General features: G+C 47.6%; 1 protein-coding gene across 3 annotated transcripts in view; it reads right to left on the bottom strand.

Moving 5' to 3' along the window:
- The window catches only part of LDLRAD3 (low density lipoprotein receptor class A domain containing 3), a 291,617-nt gene that overhangs the window by 138,472 nt on the left and 133,394 nt on the right, over positions 1-19,751 (bottom strand). For all 3 annotated transcript variants that reach the window (XM_003254433.4, XM_012505430.2, XM_030794709.1), the window contains one exon: positions 2,599-2,724. In XM_003254433.4, the coding sequence (XP_003254481.4) occupies positions 2,599-2,724 (126 nt within the window). The remainder of the gene's footprint in view (positions 1-2,598; positions 2,725-19,751) is intronic.

Here is a 19,751-nt window from a genome sequence, read left to right as displayed (position 1 = left end):
ATATTGTAAGTCCAAAATCAAAGGCAAAATCCTAGTAACTATGGTCTTCTCTTACAGTTTTGTTTTAAACCACTATTTTAAAATATCAATTACTCTGTGCCAGCCACTATACTGAGTACTTTTCAGTTATTATTTCATCTAACTCTCCAGCAATCCTGGGAAGCAGGTTCTCAGCACCCCCAGCATGGAGACCAGGAAACCGCTATGCAAGAGATGATGTGGCATATCCGACTCATGCTTCATTAGGGTACAGCACAAATCCAAGCCCAGAGTCTGGGTCCAGAGCCATTTCTCCCAGTTACACCCCTATCCTCTTAGTGATACACAACCTCCCTGCTAGGGTGCATGTCCATCACTCTACTAACCACACAATCATCTGCTGGCTGTGCCAGATTCCTGACACTTGAGGCCCAGAAGATGAAATAAGGCAACAGGACAAAATGCAGGGGAGAGTTAGAAACTTCCTGTGCCCCTACTGGGAAGGAACAGCCATGATTGCTCCCTAGAAAGGCATAAATGACGTAGAAGACAGTCATCCTCCTTGTCAGAAACTTAAAATCGAGCCAATGAGGTAGGAGGAAGAACATAATCTATCAAAAGAATCACTGAAGTCATTAAAACTTATGTTTGGAAAAAATTAATAATGTGAAAATGGTCACAATATACAGGACATTGCAAGTAAATACACTGTGCTTAGAGAAGGGGGCTGTGTGTGTGTGTGTGTGTGTGTGTGTGTGTGTGTGTGTGTAGAGAAGAGGAGAAGGAGTGAGAGAAAGGTGCGGAGGAAAGTGGGACAGATGGGAAGAGAGGGAGGAGGAGAGAAAGGGAGAGAGAAGACAAGAAGTGAGAGAGAGAGAGAGAGGGGAGGGAAGGGGGAGCAGAGGGGAGGGAAGAGCTGGCACACAATGGGATAAGTATTAATAGTGTCTCATTCTAACTTATGGGATATGGGCAGTTTTGCTTTCTTCTTTATACTTGTTTATATTTCTTAAGTTCTTTACAATAATCAGAAGAAAAATATTTATTAAAATATGCGGTGGGGGTACAAAAAGGGATGAATAGGACAAGCACAGAAAATGTTTAGGGCAGTGAAACTATTCTGTAATGATACTATAATGGTGGCTACGTGTCATGATATACTTATCAAGATCCATAGAATGTTCAACGCCAGAGTGAACCCTAATGTAAATTATGGACTTGATGTGTTAACACAGGTTTGATTGTAACAATTGTATCACACTGGCTGGGGATGTTGATAATGGGAGAAGCTGTGCATGTGTTGGGGCAGAGGATTTGGAAAATCTCTGTACCTTTCTCTCAGTTTGGCTGTGAACCTCAAACCACTCTAAAACATAAAGTCATATATATATATATGCACAGAAAATAAATGTGTAAGTTTGTTCAGAGCCAATGATAATTATGCAGGCTCAAGTAGTCTAAACATTTTGAGGAATGGGGAAAGAAGAAGAAACAGTGACCAGAGTGACCAGTGGCAGGTATGAAGCAACCTGATGGGTGAGCTGGGCTAGTATTAAAGGCGAAGAAGAGATGCTTGAAGGTCACTGAGGCTGCTGTACGCAAAGTCATTGTGGACAGCAGGATGCTAAAAGGAAGGATCTGCATGTATCCAAGGCAAGGAGTAGTTAAACCCAACAGCAAGACTGCTAAGGTGCAAGGTGAGAGGGAGCGAACATGAGTGTGTGTGTGCATGCACACTGATACCAGGGGAATATTATACAGCAGGTAAAACAAATCAGGGTGGTCACAGTCAAGGAGGACATTAACTTCATCTACGCCACTTGAACTGTTTTCTCAAGAATAAATTTTTATAGCATGCATACAATTAACACATAAACACTTTTTTTTGAGACAGGGTCTTGCTCTGTTGCCCAGGCTGGAGTGCAGTGGTGCCATCTCAGCTCACTGCAGCCTTGACCTCCCAGGCTCAAGCATCCTCCCACCTCATCCTCCTGAGTAGCTTGGACTAGAGGCATGTGCCACCATGCCCACCTAACTTTTGTATTTTTTGTAGAGATAGGGTTTTACCTTGTTGCCTAGGCTGGTCTTGAACTCCTAGACTCAAGCAATCCTCCCTCCTCAGCCTTCTAAAGTGCTGGGATTACAGGTGCAAGCCACCACACCTGGCCAACTTTTTCAAGAAAAGAATTCAAAGTAAGAAAAAAGTAAGCAAGCACATAAACATTAAGTGTTGTATTAGTCAGATGAGGGTTTGAATGAACCTAGAAATTACTCTGCTTCTTATGAGCTATGTGACCCTGGATGAGTTAATGTACTTCTCTAACTTGAAATTTCTTATCTGTTAACTAAGGATAATAATACATCTGCATTTGCAGAGCTATTGTCATAACTGAAAATACAGCAAGCCTCAGGCTCAGTGCACTTGGTAGAGCCCCTGATAAATGGCGGCTGAACATTTACAGATTTACACAAGAAGTGGGAAAGAACAGAACCTGGATAACAGAAGAGAATGCCTGAGCTTCTAGGTATAAGAAGCACATGATGAGTGTGACCAATGTGGACAAGTTGGGGTGGCGGGAAAGAACAAGGGATCACAGTGTTCGAGTGTGCAGCACTTACTGCAGTTCTCTTCATCGCTGCCATCGGGACAGTCCTCAAACCCGTTGCACCGGAAGCGACCAATGATGCAGTGGATGCCGCTAGCACAGGGGAAGAAGGTTGGGCCACATTTAGACTTAGCCTTGGCTGCAGGAAGAAAAAGAAACAGCAAGACATCAGGAGATGTTCTCAGATGACTGCATGCTCATCCCACTAACGCTGAATGTGAAAATGAGTCCACTTAAGATTTATCTTAAAGTCCCTGAAGCTTTCTTCTCATTACCACCACCCACCTCAAACACCCAGCCAGATTGGACACCCACACGCCGCACTGTCTAGAGAGGAATTGCTTCAAAAGTACCCAAGAGGCTAACACAGCCCCTGCACCACAGCAGGTGCCAATCAAAACGTGCTGAACGAAGCCATGAACAAAGTACAGGTAAGTAAATGGATGACGAGTAGATGAGGGTGCTGAAGCACCAATCAAAATTCATTCCCTGAATGTCAAAGGAACTGTAATCAACATTTAGTAAGTATTCACCATACTAGGGAGTGTGCTGAGAGCTTTGTATGGATCATCTCATTTAAACCACCCAGCAATCACCCAATGGGATGATGGGCAGAAAAGAGGTAACAACAGAACTGAAACTGCTACGCTTACAAAGACCTCCTTGCAAGGCTGGCTCTTCCTTGGCTGGAGTCTGGGAACTTGGATTTTGGGAGACTTTGCACCACCCTAACTAACCAGAGTGGCTCACTGTGCCTAAACTGTTTATGCAGGCAGTACAACTTACACTGAACACCCCTGCTTTCCTTCCTTCTGGGAGGCTATAATTTTGGTACATGCTGAACAGAGGGTGCCTACATGATCAGCCCCTGATAAAAATTCTGGATACTGAGTCTCTAGTGAGTTTCCCTGGTCGATAACATTCCACATATGTTGTTACATTACAACTCATTGCTAGGGGAATTAGTGCATCCTTTGGACGCAACTGGGAGAGGATTCTTGGAAGTCTGAACCTGGTTTCCTCTGGACTTTATTCCATTCGTCTTTTACCCGTGTTGATTTTGCTTTGTGTCCCTTTGCTGTAATTAATCACAGCCATGAGTATGATCATATACTGAGTCCTGTGAATCCTCCTGGCAAATCGCTGAATCTGGGGTGGTCTTGGGAGCCCCAAGCAAATGAGTATGGTTCTTATCACCACTTCATAAATGTGCTTTGAGAGATGAAGTGACTTGCCCAAGGTCACACAGCTGGAAAATCAAGCACCGGGTGAGGCCCAGCTCGCACATTCCAGAAGCCCCGATCTCAACCAACTCAACAGCATTGCCTCTCTCTCTGCCAGAGGCTGTCACTTTTCACAACAGAAGCCAGACTCCTGCTCCAAATAAATTCTTCTTCCACTCATGCTGTACAAACAGTTTTAGCAGAAACTGCTGTAGCTTGGGCTTGATTGAGTGTCATGCTAAACCAAACAGCCCTGTGGGGTAATGTACTCTCCTGTGAATGGTTCTGGTGCTCTGGCTTGCGATCAGGAGATGTAAGATGAGATCTATTGCTACATCCCAGGTAGCAGGCCCTATGTAGCATCCCTCTTGTCTCCTGTCTTAGAGGCAGGACCCATGGTCCTCCAAGAAGCAAGGGCCATTTCTTTGAAACAAACAGGCAATAAATTATCTTCATGTTCTTGCTGTCTGTAACACGCTGACTTTGGCAACAGCCAACTCACAATCATCAGGGTTTTAAGAGCTGAAATGTTCCAGGTTTTAAAAACCCATGTGGCTTTGTTTCACCTTGGAACTTCTGTCATGGTACTGGTGCACTCTTCTCAAAGCATAAACTCAGGACAGTCCTGGGTTCAAATTCCAACTCTATTTTTTATGACTTTCGGCAAGTTTCTAAATTTTGCTGGACTTCAGTTTCCTTATTGTGGCATCCTGATAAGTAAACAACAACAAGTAAGAGGGCCCAAGTGGGAGAGAACAATTGTTCCAAGAAACAACTAATCACAAACCCACTGGCCCAACATCCTTTCATTAAATACCTCGTTCCACAAGTAGGCCCCTCCAGCACGACCCTATAAAACTTTCCTCCAGTCCCTGCCGATTTGCAGATAGGCCCTTCTCTGCTGTGCTGCCACTTGCACCCTGCAATATATTTTTGTACTTTCGCTAAAAATCTGCCTTTCTTTACCTATGACCGTCTTGGTATTCTTTTACCACCCACGACATCAGCCCCAACCAGTTGCATCCACAACACTTATCAGTAAATTGGAGGTAACATCTACTTCCTCGGGCTATAGTAAAAATTAAGTGAGATAATCTATACAAAACAGTATAGAGTATGGTATACAGTAGATGCTCAATTAATGGTAATGTTTATGCTATTTATCATCATCGTCATCATCATCACCATCATTAAGTTCACAGAATTTAAAAACTGATCCTTAGGCTGATAGAAATTTTTTTCTGATGACCAAAGTTTAAAAAGCTTATTATGAAAGGTCTCTATAAACTGATATGAAGTGATTTCCAGGACGTACTGATAAGTCAAAAAAGTAAAGTACAGCCGGGCGTGGCGGCACATGCCTGTAATCCCAGCGCTTTGGGAGGCCGAGGCGGACGGATCATGAGGTCAGCAGATCAAGACCATCCTGGCTAACACGGTGAAACCCCATCTCTACTAAAAATACAAAAAATTAGCTGGGTGTGGTGGGCGCCTGTAGTCCCAGCTACTCGGGAAACTGAGGCAGGAGAATGGCATGAACATGGGAGGCAGAGGTTGCAGTAAGCCAAGATTGTGCCACTGCACTCCAGCCTGGGCGACAGAACGAGACTCCATCTCAAAAAAAAAAAAAAAAAAAAAAAAAGTAAAGTACAAAAGAGTATCTATAGTACTGATGGCAGCAGTGGGCTGTTCAGAGTGGCCGCGGCTGTTGGGTGGTGCAGACACATAAGGTACCACAAGATGGCGACAGTTCCGGGTTCTTCCTTTCTCTCCATACCTGATGCAATGTTAAACCTGCCAAGAAAGACCCAATAAGAAAATAACACCTCCCGCTCCCCCGGCTCATCCCCAGGCCCGCCCCCCAGACCCAATCATCGATACCCACGTAGCCCTAAGGGATATAAATATCCCATCCCAACAGCACTCTCTCTCTCTGCGCGACCTGACCCGACTCTGCTAATAAAGATCTCTTGACTGTGTTTGGCGTGCTCTGGGTCTGCCTTTACTCTTTCATTGGTGCTGTGACTCGGATCGGGACTCCCCACCCTTCAGTGGGATCCCGATCCTTTTCTAGGCCCGACCCAGACCCCAAACCAGTCTTCACCCATTTTCCTGTTCGCCGACCTCTCCGCACAACACCGGCCTCATTTCGGTAAGTCTTCCCCTCCGGGGCCTACCTTTCAGGCAGACCGTTAACATAGCCCTTCGATCCCCACCCTAGCAGCTCTAAAATGGGTAGAGATCCCATATATTCACGGCTTCTTCCTCCTACAGGACAGACCTAACCTCTGCCTCCCTTGCGAACCCCAACAGCTCCTTGCCGCTCTTAAACTGCCAACCCCTCCCCCTGCCCCCGACTTCGACCCAGCCGACGAGCCCCCCCAATACCATCACCCTCCGCCTCGCCTTCCGGCCGCCACCCTCCCCAACTCGCCCCCGCCCCTTCCTCTCCTTCCTCCTCGTCACTTCCGCCGGCCCTCCCAACACCTGCTCGAGATCTCACCATCCCATTCTTGCCCCCCTTAGAGAAGTAGCTGGAGCATAAGGTATCGTCTGAGTCCACGTTCCCTTCTCCATAGCTGACTTACCCCAAATCGAAAAACGCTTAGGTTCCTACACCTCCAATTCCACTTCCTACATTAAGGAATTTCAGTACCTTCTCCAAGCTTACAGCCTCACCTTCCATGACATCTACACAGTCCTCTCCAACACCCTTCTCCCTGAGGAGCGTAGACGAGTCTGGGAACAGGCTCGCACTTACACAGACGAGGTTCACCAAACAACCCCAGCCTTGCCACTGGGGGCGCAGGCAGTGCCCGAGCGAGAGCCTAACTGGGACTATAACACCCAAAACGAGTAGCAGCCAGAGACCATTTTGCTACCTGCCTAATGGCTGGACTACGCAAAGCAGCCCAAAAGGCAGTTAATTTTGAAAAACTCCATGAAATAATAGAAGACAAACGTGAAAACCCATCTGCCTTTCTAGACCGCCTTACAAAGGCACTCCAACAATACAGCAACACAGACCCAGAAACCCCTGATGGTAGACAACTCCTCATGTCCCATTTCTTTGCACAAAGTTTTCCCGACATCAGACAAAAACTAAAGAAGTTAGACAGACGCCCCTTCACCCCTCAATCCAAGATATTGGCAACGGCGTTCAAGGTTTATCATAACCGGGACGAGAAAGCAAAGAGGCAAAAATACCAATTATTAGCACAAGCCGTCCAGGCCTCCCCTCGGCCCGCGTCATGGTTGCACGGCCATAAATCCTCCAGTCATCCGCCTCACCGTCAGCCCCCTGGGCCCTGTTTTAAATGTGGAAAGGAAGGTCATTGGGTCCGAGAGTGCCCAAATCCCAGGCCCTCCCCCTCGGCCGTGTCCTAAATGCCACCAGCCTGGCCACTGGGCCGTAGACTTCCCTGGCTCCCAAAGGGAAGCCAGGCCAGCCCCCAGCCCCACTCCCCACCTCTTAGGACTGGCCATTGAAGACTGACGGGGCCTTGGGACTCCTTTCCCGACACAACTTATCACCACACAGGAGCCCAGGGTCTCTCTAATGGTGGATGGACGCCTCATCACATTCCTCCTTGATGCCGGAGCTACCTTCTCAGTTTTGAGGGAATTCTGGGGTGTCACTTCCCTTTTTGGACCTCCTATAGTCGGGGTTGGAGGCCAAACCATACGTCCGAGAGCCACCCCTCCTCTCTCCTGCACCTTCTCCGGCCACATATTTTCTCACCGGTTCCTAGTCATGCCCCAATGCCCCCTTCCCCTACTAGGAAGGTATATCCTCTCTAAATTCAAAACCTCCATCACGTTTAACCCAACTGCCCTCCCCAGATCCACCCCACTCGTTGCTCATAAAATATAGCTGCCGCTCTGAACATCCCGCGGCATTTCCACATCCCCTATCACCCCAATCCTCTGGAAAGGTTGAACGTGCCAACTGTACACTCAAGGAAATCCTCACTAAACTGTCATTAGAACTCCATCTAGACTGGATAAAGTTACTCCTTACAGCCTTATTCCAGAAATATAAACTTCATACTCCAGGCCCTCTCTTCTGGCTCTCCGCCTCTTATATCCTCCTCCATGGACTTTCCTCCCCTAGCAGTCTCCTACAACGCTCACAGAAGGTCACACACAAATGTCATCAGCTACACTCAGTGCAATGCCTGGTCCTACCCAGCACAAACCCTAACCATCACCCGCACACTCAAAACTAATTCTCAACAAGTCTTGTCCCAAGTCAACGAGCACATCTTGCTAGGTGAGACCGAAGTACAGTCACACAATTACACTCACCAGTCAACACCATCCCCATACACTCCTCTTGGCAACTATTCCTCAATCAAGGACTTCCTCTCAAGTTCCCACTTCCGACTGCTTCAAGTCCATCAATTCCTCCCTCCCCGGCCCCTGTATAACCCAAGTTACCAAACCCAGTCTCGGCCTCCAGGGAACTGAGTTTTCTCCCTCCCTCTCACTCGCCCGGCCTGGGCCCCTCCTCCTCGCTCACTAAAATCCTGGTACCAGGTGGCCTACGGCCCTCGGCCTTCCAAAGGCCCATCAGTCCTTCCGTTTTGGTGACGATCGACTCGGAAGCTCTGACTCACCACATGGTCGATCGGCTAGTAGGGGACGCCCTACCTAGCCCGACGCCGTATATTCCCCTCCTCTCATAATGGGAGGCTCTGCATCCCTGCCGGCCGACTCCCCTTTACAATGTCTCAACATTGGACCTACCACTCTAGTCTCTACTCTCCTTTTCCGAAGGCCTCCAGGCCTACCAGTTTGATCACCCTGAGTCCAATTCTCTCACAGGCCCTCGACAAAAACAAGCCATCTTTTTACCCATCATGCTCGGAATCTCTCTAACAACTTCTCTCCTAGGCGCAGGGTTAGGAGACACTTCACTAGGCCCAACTTTCAGACTTACATTTAACCAGCTTCTCCTTAGAAATTATCAACTTTTAGCTACCTGCGAAGACGAAGCAGGCTCCATAGACGGTCTCACAGTCTGCTAACGGCCCTTCAGTCAAACTTCAGTCTTCGAAATGACAACAACACACCGATTCCAGCAGTTCCTCAACGATCTCTGCACTGACAGCTGGCTCATCGCTGATCCATCGTTACCGCTCAGATGGCTTACGGCATTAGAAGATCTATATCTTCAAGGGACCTTCACAGACTACACCCCCCAAGAGGTGTTCACATATAGTGCCCTCCTCCTCAAACTTGTTCTCCTATTATACCCATCATACCCCGTGTCAAACCTCCCTAACAGCCCTAAAACTCTCTTTCCCTCTTACAACGCCCCCACTCAGCAGGAAGTAGCCAGACGAATCATGATGCCCCTCAACCCCCTCTTAAAGAAAACAAAAGGGAGGACTGCTGGGTGGCGCAGACACGTAAGGTACCACAAGACGGTGACAGTTCCGGGTTCTTCCTCCCTCTCCACACCTGACGCAATGTTAAACCCTCCAAGAAAGACCCAATAAGAAAATAACACCTCCCGCTCCCCCCGCTCATCCCCAGGCCCGCCCCCCAGACCCAATCATCGATACCCACGTAGCCCTAAGGGATATAAATATCCCATCCCAACAGCACTCTCTCTCTCCGCACGACCTGACCCGACTCTGCTAATAAAGATCTCTTGACTGCGTTTGGCGTGCTCTGGGTCTGCCTTTACTGTTTCAGCTGCCATCACACCAGCTGCAGTGAGGAAGCGTGAACTATGGCGGCAGGAGTGGCCGCAGGAGCAGCAGTGGCGGCAGTAGGTCCCCTGTGCCCTGCGTCCCCGAGGCAGCCAACCACCCCACCCTCACACAGCTTGGTAGGACCCGCTCCCAGACCTGAAGCCTCCGCCACAGTCTTGACCTCTCTCCCCACTGTATCCCAGGGGCCTGCGAGCACCCAGCTGAAGGCATAGCTGGGACTTATGAGACTGGCCCTGGAAGTGTCAGGTTCATTTGTGTGGGGTTGACTGGGGCCGCTGTACCACCTGCACCTTGCCTGCCACCCTGGGAGCCACTGTGATGGGGCCGAGCCAAATCGTCCACTGGTAGGGAAGCAGTGTGGTCAGTCATGGAGAGGCAGGCAGAGAGGGGCACTGAGGCAGAGCTGGGCCAAGGGCAGTGCCACACTCTACAATGTCAGCAGGAGCGTGGAGCAGGCAGGAGTCCCACCCTTCTGGGCATGGCTGCAGCCACCCAAATTCCAGCTGCAGATGCAGAAATCTCTGCACTCTCGGGGGGCCCAGGAAGGGCCCCCCATACTCCCACAGGCTCAGAGGTGTCTGCTCCACCTCCCTGGCCTCTCCCTGCTGTCAGCACCCACTCAGATCCTGGAGCAAAGTTGAGGCCAAGCCTGGGAACTGTTGCAACCCAGCCGGATGTGTGCATGCTCAGGGCAGCACTGACACACCAGCACCCTGCCACCTCAGCTGCCTCTGGACTTTGAAGACAAACATGGGAGGGAGACCAAGGTGTTGAAGACAGCTTGGCACTGCCCTGCAGGTGCCCCTTGGCACAAACCTGGGCACCATGAAAGGCAGCAGGAGGCAGACATGCTCCTAGATGGAAGGGGCAGGTCCCTGGTGAAGCCCAGTCTTCAAGCCAGGGAAGGCCTGAGGCCTGAGGGCCAGGCTGTGGGTCCCACAGACTGGAGTGGGAACTTTTCCAGGCCCGCCCATGGATTAATCGGCATACTTCCTCCCCTTTGAGGCCCATAAAAGCCCCAGACTCAGCCAGACTTGAGGAGACAACGGGACAAGCTGCAGAGAGGAGCTACCCTCTCTGCTGAGAGCTGAACACTCATCAAGACATCCTGGCTACAGAGAGGAGCTGCCCACTGTGAGCCTCCTCTGAGCTGTTCTATTGCTCAGTAAAGTTCCTCTTTGTCTTGTTCACCCTCCACTTGTCTGTGTACCTCATTCTTCCTGGATGCAGGGCAAGAACTAGGGACTCGCTGAATGGCACGGCTAAAAGAGCTATAACACAAACAGGACTGAAACATGCTGTTTGCCCACCATGTTGTGGGAGACAAGAGGAGAGAAGAAAGAAGAGAAGAGCTGTGGCCCTTCCAGAAGCCCAGACCTAGGAGCACCCCCAAGCCAGGGTTGTAATACCCTCATTAGGGCTCTGTGGTTGCTGGAGTCTCCAAGCTTCCGGGCACCACACTGTGTTCCCCAGTGTCAGCCATGGAAGCTGCTTATGGTATGCCTGGTCCAACTGCAGCCTTGCAGGGAGCTGGCGCCCATGCCGGTGCCTGGAGCTGCCTGCCCCACCACAACTGGCATACCTGGCTGTGCAATGGCTGAACTTCACACTCGCTCACACAACCCTCACTGCTCTGCAACTGGCTTGCCCTTGGCAGGTACGGGATCTAGGCCAGTAGTGGGAGCTGAGCGCAGCCTGCCAGGTCAAGAGGGCAGAGGAGCCCAGCAGGCCAGAGCAAAACTTGGGCAGAGGAGCCCAGCAGGCCAGAGCAAAACTTGGGCAAAGATGCCACTGGCCACAGAAACTTCCAGCTGGCAAAGTGATACCCCAAAGATCCCTTAACAGTACTTTGCTGCCCTCCATATAAGAAAAGAAGGGGTATAAGAAAATATACATGTATTGGCTTATCTGCACAAAAGAAATACAGGAGGATAAACCAGACACTAAAGAGATTGGTTATCTACAGGGGGTGAGTGGGAAAGGAGTGAAAAAACATGGGGAACTCATATCAGACAAGATAACAGGATGAGAAGGTTACACATTTCTCTGAGTGTATCTATCTGACTTAACATATACTTGTGTAAATATACTCAGAGCAGTGTATATCTTAGAACTATGGTAGTATTTTATATACCCCAAAAATAAACACTTAAAATCTATCACATGTGGGGAAAACTCAAAATGAAATATAAACAATAACAAGTAAACATAACCGTATTACTAGTAAATAACAACACCACACTGAAGGGGATGGGGAAGAAAAGAACCAGCCTAAGTAACTCAGGAAAACAGTATGTTGACTAGATTCCATAAAGCTAAAGAAAAAAAAAACTACAATACTGTACACTAGTTATATTTGTTTCTCCCAAGGGTATGGGTCATCAATTCTGAAACTATCTTCTGGGTGCACTAGGGTGCACTATTGAACAAATATGTAAATATATTGTAAGATTTCTGTCAGAGAAAGAAGTTGCAAATAAAGAAACTGGGAAGGTTAGGCCAGGAGCGGTAGCTGATGCCTGTAATCCCAGCACTTTGGGAGGCCGAGGTGGGTGGGTCACGAGGTCAGGAGTTCAAGGCCAGCCTGGCCAAGATGGTGAAACCTCGTCTCTACTACATATACAAAAAAATTAGCTGGGCGTGGTGGCGGGCACCTGTAATCCCAGCCACTCAGGAGGCTGAGGCAGAGAACTGCTTGAACCCAGGAGGCGGAGGTTGCAGTGAGCCGAGATTGCACCACTGCACTCCAGCCTGGGCAACAGAGTGAGACTCATCTCAAAAAAAAAAAAAAAAAAAAAAGACAGTGAGAAGGCTAAAGTGAATCCTGAGGCTTTGGTTCATTGAAATTGAACCAAAATTTCCAATGGAAATTTGAAGGAATTGGAGGTCACCATTATGAACTCAAGGTCTTTAAAAATTAGACAGTATGGATGGATGGATGGATGGACAGATGGACAGACAGACAAAAATAAATATTGACTTGTGTGTATGTATGGGATAGTGCACATACATACATTTCCTAGCTCTGTCTGCTGAGAGAGACTAGAAGCAGTACACCTCAACAGCAATAAGCACACCTAGCACCCAGATCTTGGTTTCTAAATACCATTATCCAACAAAGAGAACCAACCTCCTTGGAGAAATGGTTGATTCCAGGAAGAATATACAAATAAGATGAACCCAGAGTATCTTCTGTTGCCAGAAGTGTCGAAATAAAGTAAATAAGTGTCCAAATATCATGGGAGCATGTCAAAAGGACACAGAAGTTAACCTGAAGTTCCCAATAGCCAAAGCTAGAACCATCCAAGCAACAAAATCAACAACGGTATCAGATTATGACACAGAGAATAAAATAAATATCTGAGGCCAACAAAATAAGGATCTAGTACCTGAGACTGATACCAAAATTGTTGAATAAGTAAGTAAAAACGGGAGAAAGGAAAGTTCTTCCTTACTGAAGACTTCTCATTAATAAATGTAGAAGAGGTGCAGGAAACAGAAAGTCACCACGAAGCAAACACTACTGTTACAGGCAAGATCTGGCATTGGATGCTAAAATTAGAAAATAAACACTTGAGAAACAGGATATGCACAGTGTCAAAGTAGCGTCCCCATTATGTTATTAATTACAAAGAGAAAAACAGTAACTTGACAGCGGAGAAACTTGGTAGTTTCTCACCTCAGCCAAGTGACCATGGTCAACATCATCGGTAATGAGATACATCAACACTACAGTCCCTTCATATAAGACGCTACAGTCCCTTCATATAAGTCCCCAAGCCCACACAGATTCAATGATTCACTAGGGTAACTCCCAGGACTCAGCATATAATCAAAGCTAAGAGGCCAGACGCGGTGGCTCACGCTTGTAATCCCAGCACTTTGGGAAGCCGAGGCGGGCGGATCACGAGGTCAGGAGATCGAGACCACGGTGAAACCCCGTCTCTACTATAAAGTACAAAAAATTAGCCGGGCATGGTGGTGGGTGCCTGTAGTCCCAGCTACTCGGAGAGGCTGAGGCAGGAGAATGGCGTGAACCCAGGAGGCAGAGCTTGCAGTGAGCCGAGATTGCGCCACTGCACTCCAGCCTGGGTGACAAAGCAAGACTCCGTCTCAAAAAAATAAATAAATAAAATAATCAAAGCTAAGATTTCTTACAGTGAAAGGATAAAAAGGCCAAGTAAAAAGGTATATGAAGTCACAGGAAACCAGGCTCAAGCTTTCACAAGTGTTCTTCCAGGGTAGACACACAGGATGTGCTTAATTCCCCCAGCAACAAGTTGTTGACAACATGTGTGAAATGTCATCCACCAGGGCAGCTCATTAGAGGCTCAGTGCTCATGGTTTTTATGAGAGGCTGGTCACAAAGGCATTCTCAGTACACCAAATTTCCAGACTTCCAGCAGAAAAACAGCATCAACTACACTGTCTGCACAGCCAGTTTAGGCACAGTGAGCCACCATTAACAGTTGGGTAATGGGAAACCTACTGAAATTTAGGTTTCCAGATGCCAGCCAAGGTCCAATGTTCCAAGCAGAGTTTTCAAAGGGCAGCAGTCAGGCCTGCTGTGTTAATGCTTTTTCTGCACAGATGGGCATTTTAGCTTCTGTTGGGAAAGTCTACAGTAACAGAAAAGCAGAGGAATTCCATTTTCCAGGGTCAAGTTTGCCCCTCTGCCAGCTCTCCAGCCATCATGTCCTTCCAGACAGGTTCAAGCTTCTGACACATGGTCCCTGATCAGCCAGTCTCGTTCTGATCACCTTTCGAGGGAATCAGGGAAGAATGCTTATAGGCTTTGCCATCTACGCTGAGAGTGTTTCCTCATAAGCCTCAGCACATCACTCCTCTACTACGAAGGTCACTGCCTTCCCGTTACTTTAAAATAAAACCTAGAGTCATCATGCTGCTCTCCAATTCCAGGCTTTCTCATGAAGGCCATGAAGATCTTCCCATCTTGGAAATCTAACTACACAGGCTTCCTTGTTCCTTCTCAAGCCCAGCTAGCATATTCCCACCTCAGGGCCTTTGCACTCTCTGTTCCCACTGCCTGGAATGTCTTTTTCCCAGGGCTCAGCATGGCTCACTCCTCCATCTTACTCATTGCACTATCTGCAGTAGAACCTACGCTCCCACCTTAGTCGCTCTAACCCTCAGCCTTCTTTTCTTTCCCCTTACAGGACACATCACTACTTGATCTCACCAGTTTTGTATTAAGCTGTTTGGCTAATGCGCCTGCCTTCCAGCCTCCAAGAACGTACGCTCATTTGCATACTTTCATTTACCATTTTTAAAGGAGCTGCACCGTACAGTGCCTACACCATGTGCCTCACAAATATTTGCATAATGTCCAAACGAACCTATAAAAGGAAAGAGTGAGGCTGGAGAACATGGCTAGCATTGTCTGAATGCTTAGTATGAGCTAAGCACTGCGCTCTCTTTCACGGATATCTTTTTTCTTTAAGTTCTCACACACACAAAAAAAACATTTTACAGATAAGAAAACTGAGGTCCAGAAGTGAAGTAACTTGACACTGCTAATAAACAGAGTCAAGGCTCAAATCTTTCCCTTGGCACAGCTGCTCTGCCGCCTCCTTAGATTTCTCTAAGGACCGGCCCAGCTCCAGAGGACTAGGTTTTAAGGGAGAAAGAGAAAAGAGTGAAAATATGAATAATTATAAACGAATTAGCCATCATTCAATTAACCGGCTCTTTGGCTCTGCACTTGCACCCTTTTCAGGAATTACTAATGAGACTTCCTGCCTGGTCAGCATGCTGAGTTGCTGTTTATGTCAAGGGAGCCTGTCCTGTTATGATTTACATTTGCATCGTCACACGCCTGCAAAGCAGATCACAGGCAACCAGCTGAGTGCCTGGCAGAGGCAGAGAGAAGCCTATCCCAGACAACAGCTGTCAGCTGCTCCCTGCCTGCATGACTTGCTACAGGGCTGTGGGGAAGGGGGGTCCTGGGCAAGGCCCCGTCTGTCCCTCTCTCACCCCCCATTTCCACAAAGGGGAGATTTCCTCATAGAACTCAGCAGCGCCCAACAGGAGGCGAAAGACTGACCCTGCCTGTCTTTAAAGTAGCCCTGACAAAGGCAGACAGACCTATTCCGTTGAATACTTGAATTCACCACTTTTCAAGGATCTGGTCCACAAACTTTTCAAAGCGGCAGCTTTCATTAGCAGGAAGATGGGGACCAAGGGTATCCTGTGGGTTGGGTTTATTTCCTGATCTAAGTCCTCCCCCCACTTTTTAGAGCCTACTTCCCACAGTCCTGGAATTCGCAGACCAGCAAAATAAAAAATAAAAAACTAGATGAGAGTGGAGGAAAGACTAACACAATTGCCAACTTTTTATTTTACACAAAGACTTACAAAAACACCCGCAATGAGCTCTACTTACTAATGCCCTAAATAAACAGCTGCCTTAGCATCCAAAATGTAGGAAGGCAAAGTCTCAGAGTAAAGAACTCTCTACCCTGAAAGGGTAGAAACTTTATAGCTCCATGTTCACTAGATGTCCTTATTTTTCCCATTTCACCAGAGGCCAGTGATAACCAGGTCATAAATCACAGACAGTCCTGGGACCAATATTTGGGGTCCATGTGAGAACTAGAGGGGGCCAGGAGGCATTCCAGTGTCTCCAGGTTGTGATATCCTAAGGACAAAGACTTGTAACAACTGGGGCACGCAGGCAGCCCACATAGGTGCACTCAGTAACTAATTCTCACGTTCCACAGATTAGAAAACTGAGGCCCAAAGAGGCAACTGGACTTGCCCAAAGTCACACAGCTATTTAGGGTCAGACTGGTCTATAGTCCAGTTCTTCTGCTCTTGAGTCCAGCTTCTTTTAACTACACTACACTTTAGGCAAGGTACCCTAGAGCCATACCTGATCAAACCCCTCATCTGGGACGGGTACAGGAGAGACTCCCAAGAAAAAGCCCCTCTCCTACAGGAGCAGAACTTTCCAGGCCTTGTATAGAAGGCTCTTCCCCAGACATCACGCCTGTAGCTCCCAATCTGCCTGGGAAGGGCTCAGGGCTGCTCAAGGTCCTGGAGGATGATGGAAACTTCAGCGTGGGCTTGCTGTCTCTGGCCACCTCCCCAGACTCTTCCCAGGCAGCAATCACACAAAAGAGCTGGACAGAGGCTGCAATGTGGAAGCCTCTCTGTTCCACCAGAACAGCCATGAAGTCAGCTAATCAGACCTGCTGCATCTCTCAGGCTATGGCAGCAGCTCCTGCTGTAGCTGTGGGTCTGCAGGATCTCTCTTCTAGACCTCTGTGGTTGGCCAAATGAGCAACAGCTACTCACTTTCAACCCCTGCTCACCTCCCACTCCGGCCGCAGGATCCTGCCAGTATGTGGCTGAGAGAGCCCAACGAACGAAGAGCTGTTCCACAGTATCACCACCCTTGCTTTTATCAACACGAGACATAGCTCACTGTGAAAAAGCCGAGCCATGGAGACACATACAAAGACAGATGTAAAATTTATAACAAATTGCCACCACGTGGGGAAGTATACTGTGGACATTTTGGTAAACACGCTCTTATGGCATGGTCTCAAAAACTAGCGTGTGCAAATGGATTGCCCCAGGACCTTGTTAAAATGCATTGGGTCTGGGGTGGAGCCTGGGATCCTGCATTCCTAACAAGCTCCCAGGCAATGCTGCTGGCTCCAGGTACCACACTTTCAATAGCGAAGGGCCACTGTCTTGTTCACTGTGTATCTCCAATGCCCAGGGAAGTGCCAGCCACACAGGCTACTCAAAAATTACTGACTGAATTAATAGGCAGAAATCCGAGCATACAATTTTACTTAAATGCACCCTTAAAATATATGCTATTCTGAAATCTGTTTTTGCTACATAATATATTATGACATCTTTTCTTGTCAATAACAACTGGTACACATCATCATTTTTTTTTTTTTTTTTTTTTTTTGAGACGGAGTCTCGCTCTGTCGCCCAGGCTGGAGTGCAGTGGCACGATCTCAGCTCACTGCAAGCTCCACCTCCCGGGTTCGCGCCATTCTCCTGCCTCAGCCTCTCCGAGTAGCTGGGACTACAGGCGCCTGCCACCACGCCCGGCTAGTTTTTTTTTTGTATTGTTAGTAGAGACGGGGTTTCACCGTGGTCTCGATCTCCTGACCTCGTGATCCGCCCGCCTCGGCCTCCCAAAGTGCTGGGATTACAAGCGTGAGCCACCGCGCCCGGCCACATCATCATTTTTAATGGCTAAGGGTAACTCTACTGCATCTATGTACCCATGAATCCCATTACTGATGGACATTTGGGGTGTCTTCAATAAACAATGCACAACCAGATACATACATTGTTTTTCCCACTTGTATATTATCTCGTGAAGGTATAACTGCCAGGTCAAAGGATATGCATGTTTTACATTTTGGTATCCTTTTGCGTGTTGACTGCCTCCTCCCTGAGGAACTGGTATTGTCTTCTGGCCACAGATGGCTATGAGAAAAGCCTCCAGCCTAGGATTGTCTGCGATGGGCTGATTCTCTCATGTTGGCAATGACGCTCCCAGAAGCACAAAGGCTGAGAGCATCCTATGGTTCCTCTGCATTTTTGTTAAGTCGCTCCTTAACTGCTCTGCACTCTATTATTCTCCATCCATCTCTGTCTCTTTTCATTTTAACATCTGTGTATTTCATTATTCTGCAGAGTAGGGGGCATTCCTGTCTAGTCAAGGAAACCATGACTCTTCTTTTTATCATTCTAAATTTGCACCGGGTACAGGGCATCAATCTTTGCTGGAATTGGTTTCCCTGGGTTGCAGGAATCATGGGAAAATGCAGCGTCCTCCTTCTGCGAGATGCTCCTTGAGTTGACTTTCCTGGGCTACATGGTCTCCTTTGACTAAGGACCCTGACAAAGGGCAAGGGCAGGTTCTCGCTCTTAGGACTGTCCTACTTGCCAGTATTTCTCCAGAATTCCCCATCCTCTGGGGCAGTGTTGCAGAGAACAAGTCAGTGATCCACCTGCAGCAGGATCCCCAGGGACACTTGTGAATATGCAGATTCCTAAGTCTGTCCCCTAGGGGAATCTGCATTTTTACTAAGCACACTAAGGATCCCAATGGGCACTAAAATGTGAACATCCTACTCTGACCGATTCTACCACCTTCTTATACCCACAGAGCAAATGGCCTCATCATTACTTTCTTCCTGATGTTATTGCCGCTCCAAGAATCATGGCTACACAGTCAGTGTGGGACCTACTCTGGCCAGGACTCCTTCAAGCCAAGTCTAATACACCCCAGATAGAGGAGTTACCATGAGATGAATATCCACCAGGAAACAACTGGCCTCTTTATCATCTTTCCCCATTTCAACACTGCTCTCTTCTTCCCCATTTGTGTGCAAGATACAAATTCTGCTTCACACACAAAAGCTGTGGGCTCATATACAAATGGTTTTTGTTCAAGCAAAAAGGCCCTTTTTAGAGCTTTGAAACTTACTCAGTTCTGTCTACTTTGTAAGGATTTATATTTACCTGTGCCCAGTAGAAAATAGGATTAAAGAGGCAATAAATAATCTGCCCCTGTTTAGCCAATATCAAAATATTCCTAAGCATTCTATTACCTGTCTGGTGCTGAGTCAGTCGTGTGGGGATTCAAAGGCGAAGCTGACTGGCTCTCTCTGTGATAGTGGAAGACAGAGACAGGTAAAGAAGCCTCTGCATGTAATGCAAATAGTGCCCTGATGGGGGAGCTATAGGATGCTTAATCCCAAACTAGGGAGGAGGCTGGCATCAGAACAGGCTTCTCAGGGGAAGGTCAGTTTCAGCTGAGGTGGGCCACGGTCTAGGCGGAAAAGCAATGTAATATTTACTGCGCGAGGCCTTACTCATTCCGTTTTTCATTCCACTATTACTAATTCACAAACTCTGTGTCGCACCTGCAAAGAATGAGAATACATAGAAGACACCTAGGCCACATTTGAAATTTTAGTGTTTGTGGAATTGTGGAATCAAAGATGTTCCAAGCCGCCTGTGTAAAGGCCTGCAGGCAGAACAATGTGGTAAAGGAGGAACTGAAAGGAAGTCAGTATGAACATGCTTCTCATATCTGTAAAAGTACCTAGTACCTTTTCATTAATTAAAAAAATTAAAAGTCCTATTTCTCATTTAAAAAAAGTGTGCTATGAATGAGTTACAATTCAGCTCACTGTAAAGATGTGAGAATGACAAGGGCT

Source organism: Nomascus leucogenys, chromosome 15 (genome assembly GCF_006542625.1).
Source record: "Nomascus leucogenys isolate Asia chromosome 15, Asia_NLE_v1, whole genome shotgun sequence".
Lineage (NCBI taxonomy): Eukaryota > Metazoa > Chordata > Mammalia > Primates > Hylobatidae > Nomascus > Nomascus leucogenys.
The sequence above is the reverse complement of the archived record's forward strand: the minus strand, read 5'-3'. Positions and strand labels throughout refer to the sequence as shown.